Source organism: Chenopodium quinoa, unplaced genomic scaffold (assembly GCF_001683475.1).
Source record: "Chenopodium quinoa cultivar QQ74 unplaced genomic scaffold, ASM168347v1, whole genome shotgun sequence".
NCBI classification, from domain to species: domain Eukaryota; kingdom Viridiplantae; phylum Streptophyta; class Magnoliopsida; order Caryophyllales; family Amaranthaceae; genus Chenopodium; species Chenopodium quinoa.
In genome coordinates, this window is record NW_018742879.1 from 975,247 (window position 1) to 999,016 (window position 23,770).

Sequence of the window (23,770 nt, forward strand, 5' to 3'; positions counted from 1 at the left end):
ACCTTGATTGCTCAAAAAGCTTTGTACTCTAATTCCACGGGAAGATGACATGCTTTACCGTACACTAGCCTATAAGGAGAGGTGTCAATCAGTGTTTTTAATGTTGTCCCATAAGCCCAAAGTGTGTCATCTAGCTTCATGCTCCAATCCTTCCTTGACTTAGCCACCACTTTTTCTAAAATAATTTTATTTCTCGATTAGAGACCTCAACTTGACCACTTGTTTGAGGATGGTAACTAAGACCGGTCCTGTGGTAGACTCCATACTCCTATAGAAGGTTGTCCAACTGTCGTTCATGGAAGTGAGAAACTCCATCACTAATGATAGCTCGTGGGACACCAAATCTTGGAAATTGGTCTTCTTGAAAAATTTCATGACCACCTTCGCATCATTTGTTGGTGAAGCAATGGCCTCGACCCATTTGGACATATAATCAACGGCCACGAGTATGTAACAATTCCCATTGGAAGACGGGAACGGTCCCATATAGTCAATACCCCAAACATAAAAAATTTCAACTTCAAGTATCCCAGTTTGGGGCATCTCGTGCCTCCTCGAAATATTGCCAGTCCTCTGGCAAGAATCCCAAGACATTATGAATAACCGCACATCCTTGAACATAGTAGGCCAAAAGAAGCCTGATTCATTAATCTTGGCTACGGTTCTAGAAGGGCCATGATGCCCACCATATAGAGAGTTGTGGCAGCGTTGTAGGATGCCATTCACTTCCCATTCGGGGACACACCTGCGATATAATCCATCTGCACACTCGCGAAACAAAAAAGGATCATCCCAAAAATAATATTTAATATCATGGAGAAACCTTTTTTTTTTGTTGATAGGACATATCTAGAGGTAGTATACCGCCTACCAAATAATTGGCATAATCGGCATACCAAGGTCCCTGTGATACAACTGCAAGGAGATTATCGTCAGGAAAGGAATCATCAATAGGTGTAGAGTCCTTACCTCCATCATACCTGATCCTAGACAAGTGATCTGCAACTACATTTTCCGCTCCCTTTTTGTCTCTAATTTCAATGTCGAAGTCTTGGAGCGAAAGTACCCAACAGATAAGTCTAGGCTTGGTCTCTGCCTTGGCAATGAGATATTTTAATGCTGCATGGTCAGTAAAAACAATAATTTTATAACCAACCAAGTATGATCTAAATTTTTCTAAAGCATAAATCACATCAGGAAACTCCTTCTCTATGGTAGCATAGTTGACTTGAGCTTCATCCAAAGTTTTACTTGCATAATAAATAGCATGCAAAACTTTGTTCTTCCTTTGTCCTAGCACGGCTCCTACTGCAAAATCACTGGCGTCACACATGATCTCGAATGGAAGGTACTAATCGGGAACACATATAATAGGGGCCGATATCAAAGCTTGCTTAATCCTATTAAAAGACTCAAGACACTCGTCAGTAAAATCAAATGGGGCGTCCTTGAGTAAAAGCTGAGTTGGTGGTTTAGGAATCTTAGAAAAATCCTTGATGAAGCAACGATAGAACCCCGCATGACCAAGGAAACTCCTTACCCCTTTAACATTCACTGGTGGGGGTAATTGCCCAATCACTTCTACCTTTGCTTTGTCTACCTGTATACCCTTATCAGAAACAATGTAACCTAGGACTACATCTTGTGTCACCATAAAGTGACACTTTTCCCAATGTAAAACCAAGTTGCATTCTTCACACCTTTTCAAAATTTTAGTGAGATTAGCTAGACAAACATCAAATGAAGATCCATACACACTAAAATCATCCATAAAGACTTCCATAATAGATTCTATGAATTCAAAAAAGATGTTCATCATACAACGTTGAAAAGTAGCAGGTGCATTACATAATCCAAAGGGCATCCTATAATAAACAAAAGTACCATAAGGACATGTAAATGTGGTTTTCTCTTGATCTTCAGGGTGAATTGGAATATGAAAGAATCCCGAATACCCATCCAGATAACAGAAAAAATTATGGTTAGCTAACCTTTCCAACATTTGGTTAATAAAGAAAAGGGGAAATGATCCTTCTTAGTGGCGGTATTTAATCTACGATAATCAATGCACATACACCACTCTGTTACAGTTCTAGTGGGAATCAATTTATTTTTAATCATTTTTAATCACTATCATCCCACCCTTTTTAGGAACTACCTACACAGGACTTACCCACTTGAAGTCGGAGATAGGATAAATAATACCTGCATCAAGTAGCTTCATGACCTCCTTTTTGACAACTTCCTGCATGTTAGGATTCAACCTCCTCTGTGGTTGAATACATGGCTTGTGATTGTCTTCTAGGTGTATCCTGTGCATACAAAAGTTAGGGCTAATACTTTTCAGATCATCAATATTGTACCTGATTGCCCTCTTATGGTTTCTTAGAACCTCTAGGAGTTGGGAAATTTGGGAATCATCGAGTGCAATACTAATGATCACGGGGTGCAGTTCCTGCTCATTAAGAAATACATATTTCAAATGCGAAGGAAGAGGTTTAAGTTTAGGTTTCTTTACCTCCGCAGGGTACGATTCTAAATTAAATTTTCTACCTTATCATTCTCAACAGGGCTAAGTTGCTCATTTTCTAGACCTTGCTCAATTGCATCCACCTCTCTACTCCATATGTCAACATCCCCTGCAGTAAGATCACAACATAGTACTTCCTCCAAGGGATCTCGGGTGAGAACCTAGGGTAAGCTATCATGGCATATAATATCAATATCATCAATACTACAACATTTTTCCTCTAGCATAGGTCCTTTCATGACTCTCCCTAAATTAAAGGAGATGTTATCCTCCCCTACAGAAAGAGTGAGTTTTCCATTTTTAACATCAATTATGGCCCATGCAGTGTGAAGAAAAGGTCTACCTAATATAATAGGAATTTGTGTATCTTCCTTCATGTCAAGAACCACAAAGTCAACAGGAATAAAAAAATTACCAACTCTGACGAGGGCATCCTCTAAAACACCTAAGGGGTATTTAACAGAACGGTCGGTCATTTGTAGAGTTATATTGGTAACTTTTAAATCTTCCATATTAAGCTTGGAGCACATTGATGAAGGCATGACACTAACACTAGCACCCAAATCACATAATGCTTTATCAATGAAAAGATTACTTATATGACAAGGTATAGAAAAACTACTGGGATCCTTTAACTTAGGTGGAGATTTATTTTGTAGCAGTGCACTAAATTTTTCAGTAAAAGCTACAATCTCTACCTCATTAAAGACTCACTTCCTAGTCAAAATATCTTTTATAAATTTAGCATAAGCAGGAACCTGTTTAATTAAATCTGTGAAAGAAACTGTTACCTGCAAATTCTTAACAATCTCCAGGAACTTACCAAACTACTTATCCAACTTATTCTTTAGGTTTCTATTTGGGAAAGGAAGCTTGATAGCAGGGCTCTGCACATCTCCACCCTTATCTTGAGTTTTACCCTGCAAAGTATTATCAGAAGAGTTAGTTTTACCCTGGGGCCTTATAAGGCTAGTTTCAATAGAATTTGGTATAACAGAAGCAATTTTTGTAATTATAGGTTCATCATCTTTGGGCATAGGGGGCCCGTCATATTTTGAACCATTTTCTTAGAGTAATTGCATTCGAGTGATCTGTAGGTTGTACTGGCTGTGCTATCAGGGCTCTTGGTTGGCGATTTTGCAGAGTAAAGAAAAGTTGCGTAATTTGAGTATCTATCATTTTATTATGTGCTAGCATTGAGTCAATCTGCGCATCCCTACTCTGCATCTGCTTCTGCACATTGGCTAACATAGTTTTGATTTTCGACAGGGCAGGATCAGTAGATGGAGGTGAAGTTTGTTGTTGGGTTCTCTGGTTAGGGTGTTGGTAATATTTCTACTGTGGTTGTTGTGGGCTTGTTGTTGTGGTTGTTGTGGAGGTGGAGGATTTAGCACATTGGTACTCCGGTAGAAAAGGTTTGGGTGGTTCCGGGGACCAGGATTATAAGTGTTGGAGTATGGGTTATTCTGCTCATAGGCTTGGAAGGAATTAACTTGCTCCATGGGAATCCTACAAACTTGTGCCCAATGTCCTAGAATTCCACAATTTTCACAAAAAGCATCAGTATTAGTATTATTAACAGCGGAAACATTAGCTACGGAAGATGGAATAGCAATACTAAGACTATCTAATTTCTGGCAAATAGAAGTTAATTGAGCTTATATAAAGGATACAGAGTCGACATGATGTTTCCTTTTGTTTACAAAACCTCTAGGATTCCCGTATTGGGAATTATGAATTGCCATCACTTCAATAATAGTGCCTACTACATCCTCTTGAAAATTCATAAATCTTCCATTTGCCGCAGAGTCTAGGATTGATCTTAAAGAATTTTCAAGCCCGTTGTAAAAGGCTTGGATCAACTGCCACTGTAAAATCCTATGATGGGGCATTCTCTCTGCATATCCTTAAATCTTTTCCAAGCCTCATATAAAGACTCATTAGCTTCTTAGGCAAAATTTAGGATTGAGCTTCGTAACAAAGCAGTCTTCTCTACAAGATAATACTTATTGTAGAAAGCTAAAGCAAGAGAATTCTAGTCAGTAATACCAAATGCAGTTTTATTCAATCCATTATACCACAATTTAGCTTTACCACATAAAGAAAAGGGAAAAAGAATCTCCCTAATTTGGTCCTGTGTGACCCTAGCTTGTCTGATGGTGTTGTAATATTGACAAAAATAAAAAATATGAAGATTAGGATCTTCATTCTTAGCTCCGCCAAATTGCTTCATTTTTATCATAGTAATAAACTGGGGTTTGATCTCAAATTGCACTCCTTCGAGATTCGGTGGAGGAGCAAGGTGCGGAAGGTCCGTCAGGGAAGGCTGCAAATAATCGCTGAGCTTGCGAGGTGGTTGAGCATCCATCTCTGATTCTAGTTCTGAAGATAGCTCTGTGTCGCTAGAATCAGATGGGGGTTCTAAAGGTATATTACCCTCGGAAGTAGCTCGTACTTGTCTGTAAATATTCTTCTGTCTATGGAAAGAACGTTCGATTTAAGGATCAAATGGAATGTAACCTGATCTAGAACCCCTGGGCATAAACACAGAACTAAACAAACAAATATGATAGACTGTCTCAAAGAACTTGCGATCCCTGAGACGAAAGAAAATAATCTAGACTACAAAAATAATTAGAAATAAAAATAAAACCGTCTCCTCGGCAACGGCGCCAAATTTTGACAGGCTAAAGTCGTATCACCTAATCAAAATTAATTCCTAAATTCCTCTAACTAATATAGATAAGGAAGTAAGGTCGAATCCACAGGAAAACAACATTCTTCTATTCCTAATCTATTATTATAATCCGAATTATTAAGGAACGAATAAGATTGTGGGAATTATACTATGGCAAAAATTAATGAGAGAACAATCAATAATAAAAGGCATATGGTCAAAGGTTCACCAATAATTAATACTCCGGGATAAAACATAACAATCAACGATTAATATTGCAAACATAATATGATTAACAGGCTCTCGCAATTTATTAATCAACATAGATCTAACAGGCTCTCGCAATTTACTAGATCAAGTTCCTATTGAAAATAACCTTTAATATCAAATTAACATCAATCTGTTCGATTCATCAATTCAATATTGCTATACATACACAATCAAATCACATCTGCTCGATTCATAATCCAATTGCAAAGAATTAAAACAATTCAATAAGAAATTATCATGCAATACCAATAATTAACCAAAACTTTTATCCATTTATATTAATTATGGATCCCCCAAGAACCTTAGAATAAAACTACTCACACATATTTAAATCTAAACTAATCACGGCATATAAAGAAAACATGATTGAAATCAAACCAAAAATAAACAAAGCAATTAAAATCAAAGCGATAAACAAAGCAATAAAAGAGACGAGAAATAATACGGAATGAAGGAAATATGAAATTGCACTAAAAAGAGGAAAACTTGAGTTCAAAATAATCTCTCACTAAAACCTCTCTAAAACTTAAGAATGAAATTTGCAATCTAAAAACGTAGCTAATAAAAGCTTACAAAAGAGTTTAAATACTCCAACCCCAAATTACCAAAAACGTCAAGTCTTAAAACGCTTAGGAAAACACGCGCCCGATCGGGCCCGCCTTTTTCTTCTCTCTGCTTTGCTGAGCATCCGCCCGATCGGGCCATAAGCTGCCCAATCGGGCCCGGTCTTTTTCTTGGCCGAGTTTCTCTTTTGGGATTCAAATACTTGTGGCTCAATTTCTTCTTCCTTGGTCCATTACTTGGACCAATTCCACGAACCAAGCCCTTGTCTTGGGCTACAAAAAACGGTCATGAATGTGATCGTAGGCTTTGATATCTCATAGTGGCCGGAAAACCACAGGAATCACCAAAAATCTGGAATTTCCTACAAGACAACAAATGTCAACTCTACAAAACCTCGAAACCACAAATTAGTAATAAAAATAGTTCTGTAGAGCTTAAATATGCATAAAAATGTCGTGGGACGAGGGATAAAATAGCATATAAAATACACATATCAGGGTCCACTAACTATCTTCTCACCCTATTTCCCAATTTGAAGTTTTTCCCCAATTTTGAGAGGAGTACAATATAGGGGAATGAGAAATTGAGAGAGAAAGAACGAATGGGAGGGAAAAAGGGTGGGAAGGTAGTTAGTGGGCCCCATATGACATCACATTTGAGTTGAGAGCCAAGTAGGTTGGAAGTTTTGATGTTTTAAAAAATAGTATGTGGTAAAATTCAAAAAAATAAAAAAATAGACTACATGTGATAATTTCCAAAATAGCACCAATTGTAGGTGGTAATTGTCAAAAAATCCCAAATTATAATTACAAAATATGCTGAAACTAGGGTTTGATCTAAAACCTAAGATGTGTGATACCATGTTTGACAAATTGGAGTATCTTCCATTGATTTATATATATATAGTTACAAGTATGAGGTGCTAATCGTGTTAGGAAATCTCCCCAGATAATTATACAATAGTTACAAAATATTCCTCTCCTTCTCCTCCACCTTTTCCTTCCTCACGCACCCATGGCAAATGAAAATAAATTATCGTTTACTTTAAAAAACACAAAGGGAAGCCGTAGTGATTTTAGGGCTACGAGTCCCTATATTATGGGCGATGATTCGGGTCAAAATGAGCGTGAAGTAAGAGTGAGGGTGTTTGGACGTGTTGGTGAATCGTCGGCTAGTTCCGACCCGAGGTTCTCCGACATGTTCCCGTTTCGGAGTATTTGTAAGAAAGAGTTATTACTTGGCAAAAATATGGAAGACCAAGTATTGGGTATAGGTGTTGATGATTGTGTCCCTCTTGCATCATGGTTGATGGATATAACCTCGAGAGAAGTTTGTGTTGAGTATTGGCCTGGATCGACTAGATTCAAGGGATTTGTTCCAAAAATTAGGAAATTTGGACAATTAATTGGAACAAATAGGTATCAACACCATGTAAATGGTGATTATCTCAGCATTTCGCTCCCGTTTGCGTCGGTAAATGAAGAAAATGTATTCTACGATGATCAGTGCAAAGAATGTTGGAGTAATTATACTTTATTGTTTTTCATATATGTAAGATGTTAACTATAATAATTATTTTTTTTTTTGTTAACTAATAAAATTTATATGATTTTGTAGTGGACAACCCAATCGAAGGGATGAAGTTCAATTTGCTTGAGTTTGACAAATTCATCGAGAGAATTGCGCAACTCATGTAGTTTAGCCGCATATTTTATATGGAAGATGATATATCTCCGTTGTGAGATTGGCATAGGATCATTGTGAAGAAAATAATCTCAACAACCTTACTACGTACCATGAAAGAACTACCATAAGTTCTTCTCTATCATTAATTTAACAGTAATTATCATCACCTTCTCATTTTAATCCATACAATACTTTAACTCAAATTAATCTTAGCTGTCAAATTAATCTTAACTGTTGATGCATTCTTCTCATAATAGTATCATTTGGTTGTTAACTTGTTATACTAGGTAATAAAGGGTGATTCGTCACTTTTTAATTGGTTTGTTGAGTTTTATTACTTTTTATTTTTTTTATGTAACTTTCCTAACTTCCTTTGACCTCTATCCCCCGTTTTGGATGAGCATCAGCCAACACCCAACAAACCACCACGGCACCACCCACCCTTTCTTTTAATTGTTGCTGCTGTGATTGCTAATGAGTGTAGAAATTGCAACAACTTTAATGATATTGATTAAAATTTATAATGCCACCAAGCCCTCCACAACTAAAGTCGTAACCACCATCTACGTATGGGTATCGTCTATTCCTTGTCATATTGGTAATCTGATGATTGATAAAGCTTTATGTGATTTGGGTGCTAGTGTAATAGAAAAACATCCCGGATCTTTTAGTTTAGGTGGAGATTTATTCTGTAATATAACACTACATTCTATAGTAAAAGCAACCGTCTCTACCTCACTACTAGATCTTTTTCTAGTCAAAATTTCTTTCATAAATTTAGAATATGCAGGAATTTGAGTAATTAATTCTGTGAAAGGAACCGTTACCTGCAAATTTTTGACAACCTCCAGAAATTTACCAAACTGCTTATCTAACTTACTCTTAAGATGTCTATTTGGGAATGGAAGTTTGATAACTGGTTTCTGTACATCTCCACCCTTGTCTTGAGTTATAACTTTCTTTGGGTTGTACCCTGCAATGTATCATCAGAAATGTTAGTTTTACCCTGAAGCCCTGCAGGCCAGTAACAAGATCATTTGGTATAACAGAATCAGGATTAGCAATTTTTGTAATGATGGGTTTATCATCTTTGGGTATAGAAGGCCCATCGTATTTTGAACCGCTTCTTAGGGTAATTGCATTCACGTGATATGTAGGTTGTACTGGCTGCGATGGTAGGGCTCCCTGCTGGCGAGTTTGTAGAGTAGAGGAAAGTTGCGCAATTTGATTATCCATGATTTTATTGTGAGCTAAGATCGAATCAATTTGTGCATCCCTACTCTGTATCTGCTTTTGCATACTAGCTAACATAGTTTTGATTTCTGATTGGCCAGAATCAGAAGGAGGAGTAACAACCTCTTGTGGTCTCTGATGTGGAGGTTGGTAGTACCTCTGCTGTGGTTTTTGTACTTGTGGTGGGGGGTTAAGCACATTCGTACTATTATACGACATATTTTGGTTATTTTTCAACCCTGTATTGTAGGTGTTAGAGTACGAACTAATTTGCTTATAGGTCTAAAAAGCATTAATCTTCTCGAGTGAACTCCTACAGTCTTGCGCCTAATGACCTACAAGACCTCAATTTTCACAAAATATTGCCGAGTTAGTATCAATAGCAGAAACATTAGCAACAAAAGATGAATTAGAATTATTAATATTATCTAGTTTCTGGCTAATAGAAGTCAATTGTGCTTGCAAAAAGGATATAGAATTGACTTGGTGTTTCCCTTTGTTTGCAAACCCTCTAGGATTCCCATATTGGGAATTTTGAATTGCCATCTCTTCGATAACTGTTCCTGCTACATCTATTTGAAGATTCATAAATCTTCCATTAGCTGCTGATTCTAGGATTGATCTAGATGACTTTCCAATCTCGTTGTAGAAGGCTTGGATTATTTGCCACTGTGCTAGACCATGATGAGGGCATTCTCTCTGCAAATCCTTAAATCTTTCCAAAGCTTCATATAAACTTTCATCAGGTTCTTCGGCAAAATTTTGGATTGAACTCCTTAACAAAGCTGTCCTTTCTGCAAGGTAGTATTTATTATAGAAATTCAAAGCAAGAGTATCCTAGTCAGTAATGCCAAGTGCAGTTCTATTCAATCCATTGTACCATAATTTAGCTTTACCACATAAAGAAAAGGGAAAAAGAATCTCCCTGATTTGGTCCTGCGTCACCCCAACTTGCCTAATAGTGTTGCAATATTGGCAAAAATCCCAAATATGAAGATTTGGATCTTCACCTTTAGCTCCCCTAAATTGCTTCCTTTCGATCATAGTAATAAACTGGGGTTTAATCTCGAATTGCACTCCCTCGGGATTAGGTGTAGAAGCAAGATGTGGAAAATCCGTCAGGGACGGCTGCGAATAATCGCTGAACTTGTGAGGTGGTTGAGCCGTCATCTCTGATTCTGGTTCTGAAGAAACTTCTGTGTCACTAGAATCAGATGGGGGTTCCAAAGGTGTATTACCCTCAGAAATAGCTCGTACCTGTCTAAAAAGGTTCTTCTGTCTATGGAAAAGAACGTTCGATTTCAGGATCGAATGGAATGTAACCTAATCTGGAACTTTTGGGCATAAATACAGAACTAAACAAACAAATATGAGAACCTATCCCAAAGAACTTGCGTTCTCTGAGACGAAAGAAAATAATCTAGACTATAGAAATAATCAAGAATAAAAATAAAACTGTTTCCCCGGCAACAGCGCCAAATTTTGACAGCCTAAAGTCGTATCACCTAATCAAAAGAATTACCTAAATCCTCTAACTAAAATAGATAGGGAAGTAGGGTCGAATCCACAGGGAAACAAGTCTTTCTATTCCTAAATAATTAATATAATCTAAACTATTAAGTAACCGAATTGTTGTTATGTGAAAATTAAACTAGGGGAAAATAATTAAAGTAAAGCAAATTAAACAAGGGAGAAATCAATAAAACAAAGCCTAGGGTATAGGTTCACCAATAAATAATATTCCAAGGTAAAACACAATAATCAATCATCAATGCATAAATTAACTAGATCATAAAGGACTTTTGCTACGTTTATAATCACATAATTAATCTACCAATATTAAATCGCATCTCTTGAATCTTGACTTAACCATTTATAAATTAACCTGCCTATTGAAACTAAGCCTAAACATCAATTCTCATCTCTCGAATCTCGAATTAATATTGCATAACTCATACAATTAAATCTAGCCAAATCTAATTGCATAGCAGTAAATTAATCAATAGGAAATCAACCAAAGCATTAACAATCAACAAAAACAAATTACCCCTCCATATTATTTATGGATCCCCACAACCCTAGAATTAAAACTACTCACATATATTTAAATCTAAACTAAAAAAAGCAATTAAAACAAGACATAATTAATCAAAGCAATTAAATTACTGAAAATAAAAGGGGAAGAAATCGTTACCAAAATAAACGGAAATGATGAATTGTATAAATCAAAAGTGTAGAAAGAAAACAAGAATATTCACCAAAGCTTAAAGCTAAAATCTAGAAATTAACTAATGAGGAGAACCGTAATCGTCACTTGCTAAAAATGTAGTTATACTTCAACTTAAAAATCCTAAATAAATAAATAAAAAAATAAAAAAAACAAAGTAAATTGCCGAAATTCCTCTTAGAAACACGTGCCCGGCCGGGCGGAGCTTCGCTCGGCCGGGCCCACCTTTTTGCTGGTATCTTCTTCACTCGCGCCCAGTCGGGCGCGAGACAGGGCGAGGGCTGCTTTTCTTCTATGTGCCTCGCTCGACTGGGCGCGCCTCAAGGTGAGGGCTTACCCGGTCGGGCGAGCATCCGAGCAACTAAGAATTCTTCAATTGGGCTATTTCTTGGCCCAATCTGGATTTCCTCTTTGGGTCCTTAACACTTGGTCCATTGCCTTGGTATTTTCTCAATCGTCGAGCCCTTAATCACCGGTTTGATTGCTCCAACGCGGTCTTGTGCTACGGAATACGGTCATAATAATGCGATCCCACTCCAATGCTCGTAGTGGCTCAAATAAGTCCAGGAAAATGCTTCAAATCTGCAATTTCCTATAAAACAATACCAAAACTACGAAAACACTAGAAAACACATATTAGTAATAAAAGTAGCTCCAAAGAGCCAATAATACTCTTAAATATGACCAAGGGACGGGGGTAAATCTCTATATAAAATGAACATATCAATCACTCCACCACTCTTCTCGTGCATACCTAGGATCTCATTAAAGTCCCTGAAACATAACATGGAAATGGAGCTATTAGCTTTCAAATTCCTCAATAAATCCCAGGTTTTATATTTATTCGCGGCTTCGAGCCATCCATACACACCAACAGCTTTCCATAACGGATTATTATTAGCATCACAAACATTAGCCTCAACATGATGATTGGAAAAACAACAAATGCTAACATTAATATCTTTCCACCACAAACCTAACCCACCTGACCTCCCTTCACTATAAAGACAAACACCATTTGTATAACCACACCTATTTCGAATTAACTCTAATCTGATTATTACAAGTTATTATTAATTTGATTATCATTATTTTCTTAATTTCGTATTTCATATCATTGTTTTTATTATGCTTTATTTAATTGCTTTGATTAGTTTAGTTTTAATCATGCACGAGTAGTTTAATTATAGGGTTCTTGGGGATCCATGAATAATATAAAAGGGATGATTTATTATTGTTGATTGTTGGTGTTTTGAATTAATTTCCTATTGATTGATATAATGCTATGCAATTAGATTAGCGCTGGTTTAGTTGTATGAGTTATGCAATATTGGTTTGATATTCGACAGATGAGAATTGATGTTTAGGCTTAGTTTCAATAGGCTGGTTAATTTATAAATGGTTAAGTCAAAATTCGAGAGATGCGATTTAATACCACTAGATTAATTATGTGATTATAATAGGTAGTGAAAGCCCTTTATAATCTGGTTAATTTATGCATTGATAATTGATTGTTGTCTTCCATCCCGGAGTATTATTTATTGGTGAACCTATACCCTAGGCTTTTATTTTATTGATATTATTTTAATCTTATTTGCTTAGTTTTATTATTTCCCTTAGATTGATTCTCATAAACTCATACTTGTTACTTGATAATTTAGATTATAAAAATTAATTAGGAGTTAAAGAACATTGGTTTCCTATGGATTCGACCCTACTTCCCTATCTATTTTAGTTAGTGGTTTTAGTAATTACCTTTTGATTAGGTTATCCTGTCACCAACCTCAACTAGTCAACTGCTTAGGTAAGTTAAATTGAATGTCATTGAACTGAATTGAGACTACTTCTTCAAAACCCTTGTTCTAACTGTTTTGGGGTTTTTTAAGTATCCTGCGGGAGAGTCACAACACCAAGACTGACCTCCGGACGCCTGTACCTGCAAAACAACGGAGACTCCCATGGGTGAGAGTTCCGCCTCCGAGGATCAAGTTAGAACGTGTACGTATATAATAAGTGTGGAATGTAAATGGGATTAGGCTCCTCTTAGGAGAGGAGTGATCATCCGGCTGTCTGAGACAACTTCAATATCTGAGCTTTTAGCTCTCTGATTTGTGAGGATCGAATGTGTATTCCATTGAATCTCTCCTTTAACTGATGTAAATGATCAATATTTATAGAGTCTTTGGGACAGATGCCTCTTAGGTTATTTAACCTAATTTGATGGGCTTCCTCCGTTTTACGGTTTCTAGGGTTATGGGCTTAAAGCCCGTTTTCCCCTTTGAATGACACGTGTCATGCTCTAATTGGCTCATTGAGCGCTGAGTTTAGGGACACGTGTTACATTAGCATAGGTCCATTTGTCAGGGGTGTTTTTACCCCAAACACTAACCTTTTGTAATCACTACTTCTCTAAAAATTGATATCTTCTCTCTAAAATTGCATGATTTCACACCATAATTGCTAAATAAATTGTTGAATTTATACTTTGAACTATATAACTTCATATAATCCATAAACAAAAATTCATTAAAGGACATTCTAATGTCAACTTAATTAAAGCAAACCATATAAACCATCTAAAGATAACAGAAATAGTTGAACATTATAATTGGGATGATTGAAAGCATACAATGCTAACAATGCTAGATTCAAACCCATAACCTCCTCTACATAAAGGTAATACATTTACCATTTCAACAACTTTTATTTATGTTTTAAATTCTGAACTACTATTCGTCGTTCGCAAATTACTGGGTGACGTTCACATTTTTAATTGAAATGACATTTTTGCCCTTGTGGGGTATTTTATCTATTTAAGGGTCCACCATGGGTAAATTTAGTTACCGAAAACATTAAAAACATTACCGAGCCTACCACTTGTGTTAAAAAAATCCCGAGCATTAAAAAATCCCGGTTCCACCATTGTACGGTAATCCCGAGGAATTTAAAAATCCCGGGGCAGAAAAGGAAAGTGTACGGAATGGTGTTTTACGATGGACGACGACAACGTTCACACGCCGGAGGGTTCGACGGAAGAATCTATAAGTATTTCGGATTTTTTTTTTTTTTGTAAATATGACATCCGCCCTATTTTTCCGGAAATCTGGGGGAGATCCGCCCAAAATTTCCGGATGTCCACCAGTACATCCGGAAATTTCATCCGGATGTGTACATCCGCCTGAAATTTCCGGATGTAATTGGGGACATCCGGAAAATTGGGCGGATCCCCACTCATACTTCCGGAAAAAAAGGGCGGATGTCTTTTTTTTGTTGTTGTTTTTTTTTTACGTAATTGTTATTGTTATTATTATTATTATTATTATTATTATTATTATTATGGTTATTAATATTAGTTTTGTTAATTTTGTAAATTTTTATTATGATTATGATTATTATTAATATTATTACTACTATTATTATTGCTATTGTTGTTATTATTATTATATTAGTTATTATTTGTTAATGTTACGTAGTTATTGGTGTTATTATTATTATTATTATTGTTATTGTTATTATTATTATCATTAGTATTACTATTGTTATTATTATTATCATTAGTATTATTATTGTTATTGTTATTGTATTTTTTTTTGAAGCCTTGTTATTGTTTTTTTTATTGTTATTATAATTATTATTAGTATTATTAATATTAATATTATTATTGTTATTATTGTTATTTTTATTATTATTATGATTATTTGTATTATTATTGTTATTATTATTGTTAAATTTAAAATACTAATCCTTGCGTGTTTTATTTGTTTGTGTTGTTATTTTGATAGGATTCGGAGGATGAAGACGACGGTGATGTTGTGAATTACAGTGCACATTTTGTGATAGACACGGTTTTTTTAACGTTTGACGATGCAGTTACATGGGCGGATGCTGTTGCAATAAATCTGGGATTTATTTTGGTGAAATCGTCTTTCAACAAACAGAGGGATGGTCGACCAGTTCGATATTTAAGATGTTATCGGGGACGCAGGAGTAAGCCGAGAGATCTTGAGAACGCAATTCGGAAGGACACCAAAACCAAGGGCATTGGTTGTCCTTTCTACATCAAGATATGTTACGAGTTTGTCACCAATACTTGGTTTATCCGGGCGAAAGATGATGTAACTGGGACCCACAACCATCCAATGATTGCGTATCCAGAGGGTCATCGTAAAATTAGTGGGTTGAGCCCGAATGCGAAGCAGGTTGTGCGTGACATGACGAAGTCTAAGGTTGCACCGCGTAACATCATGGCGACTATTGCGGAGCAATTTCCTGATGATCATCCAAACATCAGACACATCTACAACTGCCGGAATGACTTCAGAGAGGAGATGTCTGATGGGAGAGGAGTTGTTCAGCAATTTCTACATTTGGCAAGACAGAGTCAGTATGTTTACTAGGTCATGTCTGATGATGAAGGCGTTTTACAGCACGCCTTTATGGCGCATCCAGTCATGGTAGACATCCTACGGACGTACCCCTATGTGATCGGTATGGATTCCACTTACAAGACTAACCGATACGGGATGCCGTTCTTTGAGATAGTTAGCGTGACACCGACAAATCAGAATTTTCTTGTCGCTTACGTGTTCATGCGCAACGAGAGCATGGCAAGCTATCGATGGGTTTTGCAGAGGTTGAGAGACGTGATTGGGTATGATAAGGAGCCGTCGGTTTTCTTGACAGACCGTTAGCTTGGGCTATGTGCTGCTTTGAGGGAAGTGTTTCCAGGAACCTCGCACTTACTTTGTCGATGGCACATTAACAAAGATGTAGAGGCTTGGGTCACTGCTATGTTCAAAAGCAAGAAAATCGGTGCGTCTTTCAAAAACGGAAAATGGAAACGTATCATGGACGCTGCAACCGAGGAAGATTATGAGGCCGCTGTAGAAAACATGAAAGATAAGTGGGCAAGTTTTCCAGCAGTGATACAATATGTAGAGAACACATGGATTTGTCATAAAACGAAGTTTGTGACATTTTGGACAAACCAAGTTCTACATTATGGCAACACCAGCACTTGCAGAGTTGAGAGCCAACATTCGGCCGTGAAGATGTGGTTTGATTCCTCGACAGGTTTGGTGTTTGCTTATTGTACTTCATGTATGTACTTTTATTTAGGAATTTCAGTTACAAATCATAACGGCTTTTCTTTGTAATGTGCAGGTTCTTTGGATACCGTATGGGCTCGAGTTCATAGCCACATTGGTAATCAAATCATCGCAATTCGTAATGGTTTGGAGGCTTCTAGGTCGAAGATAGGTCAAAAGTACCGACAGTTGCCACTGTCACGTATAAACGGGAAGGTGTCTCAGCATTGTTTGAAGGTTCTCGATGAGGGGACAAGGAGGATGAGGGAGCTGAGTTATCAAGTGCACGAACGATGTGGATGTGCAATGCGTGTGACCCACGGGTTGCCCTGTGCATGCCAAATACATGATTCGCTAGCTGCTGGGACAGGATTGTACATAATGCAAATTCACCCTTTTTGGAGGACCTTGGTTATTGGTTCTGGAGATGTTGGGACGGTGCCTGGCAATGACTCGACCGAGGATGCCTCACATTATCGTTCTCTGATGGAGGAGGTGTTCGATAGTGATCTTGCTGTTCTTCGAAACGTGTCTCGCATCATTGAAGAGGAGCTGCATCTGGATCATTCTGATCTCAGAGAGCCTGCTGTAAACCACCGGGTTCGTGGTCGACCAAGAAACAAGGATACAAGACGTGATCGTTCTTATTTTGAACATGTAAACCGCCAACACACTGAACGCGGCGCACGATAAACAGGTACGATTGAGTGTTGTATTTTTCACATAAATCAGCGTTCACTAAACTATTAACTGAAACCTACATTTGTGCAGGAGATGTAAACGACATTAGCCAAAGCCGTTATCGACACGCGCTTCCAGGGCCGATGTTGCCTTACATCACAGGATGGAAGGATGTCATTGGCGATGGGAACTGTGGGTTTCGTTGTGTGGCCGAGTTCTTCTTCGGTGATCAAGGTCGATGGTATGACGCTCGAGAGACAATAGCGAATGAGGTCCTCGGTTATCGATCCCTATATGAGAGGATTTATGGGCTTGGAAGACTTGAGATCAATGTGCAGCGTATTCGATGGGACGGTGGGGCGGTTGATTCCCGTCATTGGATGGTTGCAATACAAGATTTATTTCCTATTGCGACTTGGTTCAACGCAACGGTTGTTATTCTTGGTGTAGGCCAAACACCAACTTGCTACTACCCATGCCTCACGATATTGCCGTTGCGGGCAAGAAGGGGGGTCACAGCACCGGAGCGAGAGTTTGTCATCGCTACAGTTGGGGGCTCACATTTTATTTGTATTGAACTTGCACCAGATTCGCCACTTCCCCCGGTTGCAGGTTGGTGGACCGAGCACCACGACCCAAGTGTTGACGGTTGGGATCAATGTTACGAAGCTAGAAGGAACATGTGGGATGCCTTAATTAGATAGTGAACATGTTGTTGTACTTTCATTTATGTTAAACAGTTGTCGTTATGTAATTTGCAACGAATTGAACTTAATTAAACAAAATTTCTACAAAACCACCAAAACAGTTGTCAATACTTAAAGTACATGACGAATAAATAGTACATAAACGAAATGCGTACAAGGGAAATAAAAATAAAAAACAGGAAGTTCACAACCCCATCATCGCCCTCCAATCAGCTCGTAGCGCCTCAGCCATTGCTCTTGTATCACGCGATAGGCTCGGATACTCCTCCAGGGTCCTTTTGATGACCTCCATAGACCGACCCATCCACTTCAATAAAAAAACAACATATTAAATAAATCACAAGTTTTTTTTTTTTAAAAAACAACATATTAAAAACAACATATCAAAAAAACAACATAAAAAAACAACATATTAAAATAACAACTTATTAAATTATACCAAAAAATACAACTACTTACGTAATCCGTGTTAGTTCTCTCTGCCAGTGTGCGACTCTCATGTGATGACGCAACTGGAGAAACACGTGGATGAGAAAATCGGTACAGCCACTGCATGTAACCAGGACTGACCGTAGGAGCACCACCACCAAGTCTGCTGAGGGCACCTACCACGACACTAAAAGACATACCAAGGACAAACCGAGTCCACATCACAGATTTCATCTCTGGCGGAAAGTCAACCCGATACATCTTCAAGTTCGTCGGTCTCTTAGCCTTCTCAGGCCTGATAATGGCTGGTGGAATGCCCTGGACGTATCCAAGTTGCCGAACCACTCGATCAGGCATGTATGGCTCAATGATGCTACGATACTGGATGCAGCCAATGAAAAGAGTAGCAGGCACGCGTCGTGCTGGATCAACTCCGTACGGTAGCCAGTTCACTTCATTGTCAGTCAAATGATCCAACCTAGCCCGAAAAGCGAGAAGGCGCTCCATGCTTTTGTTAGGGCACCCCGATCCAACATCCCAGGCGGACGCACGAGGAATAGCAAGCTCTCTGGTCAAGGTCCCCTGCTGAGGCCGGAAACACGGAAAGTACTCGTAGATCCACGCCTGCAGAAGCGTAAGGCAGCCAGCGATAGAATCAGCATCTCTTCGTGATGCTGTACCCAACTGCCGGTACATGTATGCTAGGACAGCAGAACCCCAGGAGTACTCACTAATCTGAACATCCTCAACAAACAGCTCGTTGAGGAAGGAAGGATGAGTACGGTTTCCACTCTTGTCCAAAAACAAACAACCGCCGAGTACTAACCACAGGTACGCCCTGTAATGGAAACTGAAGGGCCTCTGCGCCTCCAAGGTCGACTCCACTATCCTCTCAATCAGGACCCCACTACCCTGCCATACGGTTTTGGTACCGCACTTCTCATTCAACTCTTCCTCAGTCATATCCAAGGTAACCGAGCACGCGTCCCGTAAAACGTCCGTGCTAGGAGTAGTGGAAACCATGGAACCGTCGACACGAAGCCCTAGAATATGATACACATCATGCAGCATGATCGTGATCTCCCCAAAAGGCATGTGAAATGTGTTCGTGTCTGGCTGCCATCTCTCAATAAAAGCAGAAATTAAGGGCCAGTCAAATCGCCGGAACATGATCCCGGGTAAATGAGATAGACCACTGCCATCAATCGGTTCCAGGTGCTCCTGCGGAAGACGAGTGCGCCAGTTACCCAATTCAGAACACAACTGTGTCCTGCTCAAACACCGCAGCACGTTTCGCTCCTGCCCACCCCATATGTAGGCAGACACGTGACCCCCAAAACTAGGAATAACGGTACCATCCTCAGGCCCACCTGACATCGGCTCCTGCACCACCCATGACTCTGACGAGCTGGTAGAAGCTTGACCTGGTTCACTACTACTAACATATCTCCCATGGTCACCCCTATACACAGTACGGTAATCCTGAGGGTCGTACTGTGCATCTCCAGCAGATTGACTTCCTCGATCTTCATCCTCATCCTTATCTGATGAAGGCACTCCAGTAGACGAATACATGGGGGCGCTCCCCTGTGACTGGTGCTCCCCCGACCAAGCACCAGCAGTCCCATACTGCTGCTCATGCTGAAACGGTGCATGTGAAGGTCCTGCACCACCTAACTCCCTCCAAACAGACGCATTCAAACGTCTTGATCTTGCATGACGAGGACCAGAACCCTCAATCTGCATTAAATAAATAAGTACAAAATCATATTTCAATAATAATTCATAGTCAAAAAAATCAAATCAAAACTATAATAAATCAAATCAAATAAACTATAATAACAGCATTACTAATAATAACAATAATATTATTCTTACAATACTAATACACTACTAACAATAACAACACACTAACACACTACAAATAATTTCAACACAATAACAGACCAAATCAAAACTATAATTAACCACAAAATTGCCAAAATTTAAACGCAACAACGACAACCCAATAAAAAAACAATTACAATAACAATAACAACAATTTAAGTAAACAACCATAATACATAACAACAACAGCAGCAAAAACCAATACAAACCAAACCAAATTTACATAACAATAACAATACATAGCAACAACAAACTTATTAAAATAAAATCAAGAATTATTGCTAAACTATAATTATTGTAAAACTAAATCAACAAAAATTACATATTAATAACTATTGCAAAACTAAATCAAGAAAAAAAATTATTTTAATGCCACAAATGAAGGACACAAATATTTTCAAATTAAAACATGCACCAAATCAACAAAATCGAGGAAAAAAAATTAAGAAAAACATAAATTAAAAAACAAAAGAAAAACAAAAAACAAAAAAAAAGGGGGAAAAACAGAAACAGAAAAACACAAAAACCAAAAAAAAATGGGAAAAACAGAAAAAAAAAAAAAAAAAAAAAACCTAGAAACAGCACTTCCGCCCAGAAATTCCGGAAGTCCAGGGGAACTTCCGGAAATTTCAAGTGGAAACCCCACTTCCGCCTGAAATTTCCGGAAGTTCCTCTTGACTTCCGAAATTTCTGGGCGGAAGTGCCCTTGTCCAGATTTTTTTTTTCAAAATTCAAAAATTTTAAAAAAAAAAATAAAACTCACCGGCTCACCGCCGCTAACGCCGCCACCACGACCACCAAACATCAACCTAATTCTCCGTCGGTCTGCCATTGTCGGTTCAACGTTTGATTGCTAGATTTGCTTGTGTTTGAGTAACCTTCAACTATTTTGGTTTTTTTTTTTAAAAAAAAAAAAATTCTGATTTTTTTTTTTTTCAAAATTTCAGATTTTTTGGAAGGTTTTAGAGAGAGAAAGTGTCAAAGAGTGATTTTGTGAGATGGGAAATGTCTCGTAAACCCCTAACTTAATTTATTGAGTATTTATATACGGAGGGCAATTTAGGAAATTCATGTAAAAAATGTGAACGTCACCTAGTAAAATGCGAACGACGTTTAACAACACCCTTTAAATTTCACATAATATTATATAGGAAAATTTGATTATAATAATCCAACCTTTGCACGATTCTTTTTAATTAATCAGACCTTTTGATTATTCCACAATAATCCAAGCTTTGGGGGGTGTTCTATTCTATTAGGCCAAGCAGGCTGGTCACTGTACCTACAAATCCTACAATTATAAGTCACCTGCCACGCGTCGCATTTTCATTTGTCCAAAAAATATTAATATTTATTTTTAAAAAAAACTTTAAAATTGAAAAAAAAAAAAAAAAATCCTTTTTTTCCTTTCCTCTTCATCTTCTTCCTCCCTTAATCCCTTTCCCTACCTCCATGGATAGCTCCCATTTCTGGCTAAACCTCTTCCCACCACACCTCAACCTCCGGCAGCAAGGAATCCCACCCCACCAGCCACCACCCTGGTCGAAACCCAGAAACACGCAACCACCTCCGTTAGAATTCACCGGAAACCACACAAAAAACCACCGCATTCAAATTCTTTAAACCCATTTTTCTCGGATCTTCCGTTTTCGATTCTTTTACCCTTTGATCTTAACTGGGGTTTTCCCCTAATTTCACTTTAATGCTCAAGGAATGTTCAGCCAAAAAGCTTACTTCATTTCAATATGCAATTCAATTTTTTTTTTTTTATTTTTTTTTGAAGAACTGCAATTCAATCTTAACTGGGTAGGTGTTTTTTTAGCTAGATTTTGGTGGGTTTTGGTTGATTTTTTATTTTATTGATGATGTGAATGTTGGGTTTGTTGTGATTTTTGATAGTTGCAATTTGTGTCGATGTTGTAATTGGTTGCTGCTTGCGGTGGTTTAGAGGTGGCGGTTATGGTGGTAGTGTGAAGTTACGGCTACCGTTGGTTGTGGGCAAAGTGAGCGGTGGTTGCGAATTAGTTGAGCGGCTGTTGTTCGAGGCTGCGCTGTTGAATTGGTGCTTTGGTTGAAGTGTGGGAAGTGGTACGGTGGCTATGAGGGTTGTGTGGTGGTTTCAGGCGAAAGAGGAGACAGGTTGTGTGGGTGGAGCAAATAGGGTGTGGCGTGGTGTTTTGGTGGCTGGGGGTCGTTGAGTGGGCACCAACCCATGACGGTGCTGCTGCGGTGGTGGGCCTGGTGGCCGTGGGGAGGTGGGCTGCGTGGGCAAGGCTGGGGAAGGAGGAGAAATGAAGGTTTTTTTTTTTCCTTTATTTTTTTTATTTGAATTTATAAAAAAAAACAACCGGTTCGTCAGATAAGTGAAATTTGTATAATACCTCACGGTGCACCGGGTGCACCTAATGATGTGGCGTAACTAAATTGTTGAAATCAAATTTTTGGAAAAAATAAAAAAATTTAGCTTAATTACAGGGAGTTTTTTACGTTTAAATATCTTTTAGTTTTTGATAATTATTCTTAATTGACATTTTCCATTTTTTAAACATTTTAGAGAAAGAAAACTACAGAGATACTAAAATTTTAGAGAGAGAAAATTACAGAGAGATAAAAATACAGACAGAATTTGTCGACCGATTGATAGAATTCTCTGTAGAAGAAGTTAATAATGGTTTATCAATCCAAATTTCGCCATGATTTTGATGTTAGATTCGTTGGTGATGATGATATCAACAATGAAGGTGAATTCGAGGATATTGTAAACGAAAATAAAGGTAAATTGGTTAATCGATTATCTTTTCATTTGTTAATTTGTAGATTTATTTTGTAATCAAAGGAAATTGGTGTTTTTTTTTTTTTTTTTGGTATTATTTTCAAAGGTTGGAGATGATGTTCTTCTGATTATGATGAATGTTCCTTTATCACGCATTCAATTTGTTAATTGTAATGGAATATGTTCTTTAAGCCCGATTAATATGTTTTTTGAATCTAAACTATATTTCTTTACATTACAAATCATGTTCTTTAATTTAAGGTATAATGTTCTTTGAGGTTTTAATAATGTAAACTATGTTCTTTTTACTTGAATAATATGTTCTATGTTCATGTTCGTTTGTTTTAACTCTTATGTTCTTTTGGGTATTGAGTGATATAGCACATATTATTTTAAAATTAGTTTTTACGTCATTTTTAATTATTAAACTATCCATCTTTAATATTATTTATTAAATTTATATTTTCTTATGTTAATAACATTAAATAAGTGTGTACATTTTTTTTCCAGGATCACGATGGTTGATGGGGATATTCTTTTTGGACATTATATATTGATGATTGGTTTTCAGATCCAAAGAACATTTATACCATTTATAAAGAACATGATTATCTTATGTAATAAGCACTACTTAATTAAAATATTTAAAATTTAACAAGGATGGTGCAAACAAAAATTTAAAGAACATTTTCACAATAAGCAATGGATATTATGCGACAATAAATGTACATTACAATTACAGTTAGAGAACATGGACATTTAAAATATTTTATCAAAAGATCTAATAAAGATCATAATTAATAGTGGACATATGGAAGAAAAATAGTGCTAATAATTAATTGTACTTTACATACAAAATAAAGTACATCATATTTTCTGATAAAAAATAAAGTACATCATATTTTCTGATAAAGAACAAAAATAAAGTACATTATATTTTCTGATAATGAACATTATCAAAATATATATAAAGAACATCACAAGAATTACACATGACCATTATTATTATAACGAATATT

The 23,770-nt window shown here is 37.3% G+C and overlaps 3 protein-coding genes across 3 annotated transcripts; 2 read left to right on the plus strand and 1 right to left on the minus strand.

The window, feature by feature from the left end:
- Window positions 1–10,174: 10,174 nt before the first annotated feature.
- On the plus strand, window positions 10,175–15,584 carry LOC110726266. The gene is made up of 2 exons (XM_021905721.1): window positions 10,175–10,189; window positions 14,970–15,584. Exons 1-2 carry the CDS (start codon window positions 10,175–10,177, stop codon window positions 15,582–15,584), a joined length of 630 nt encoding a protein of 209 aa, XP_021761413.1.
- A 450-nt stretch (window positions 15,585–16,034) lies between these two features.
- Window positions 16,035–17,601, plus strand: LOC110726267. Its single transcript, XM_021905722.1, has 4 exons — window positions 16,035–16,260; window positions 16,351–16,908; window positions 17,046–17,487; window positions 17,544–17,601. The coding sequence occupies exons 1-4, from the start codon at window positions 16,035–16,037 to the stop codon at window positions 17,599–17,601; spliced, it is 1,284 nt and encodes a 427-aa protein (XP_021761414.1).
- A 666-nt stretch (window positions 17,602–18,267) lies between these two features.
- On the minus strand, window positions 18,268–20,810 carry LOC110726268 (protein MAIN-LIKE 1-like). The gene is made up of 3 exons (XM_021905723.1): window positions 20,742–20,810; window positions 18,409–19,831; window positions 18,268–18,278 (listed from the first exon to the last, which is right to left on the minus strand). The coding sequence occupies exons 1-3, from the start codon at window positions 20,808–20,810 to the stop codon at window positions 18,268–18,270; spliced, it is 1,503 nt and encodes a 500-aa protein (XP_021761415.1).
- Between the last annotated feature and the right edge of the window lie 2,960 nt (window positions 20,811–23,770).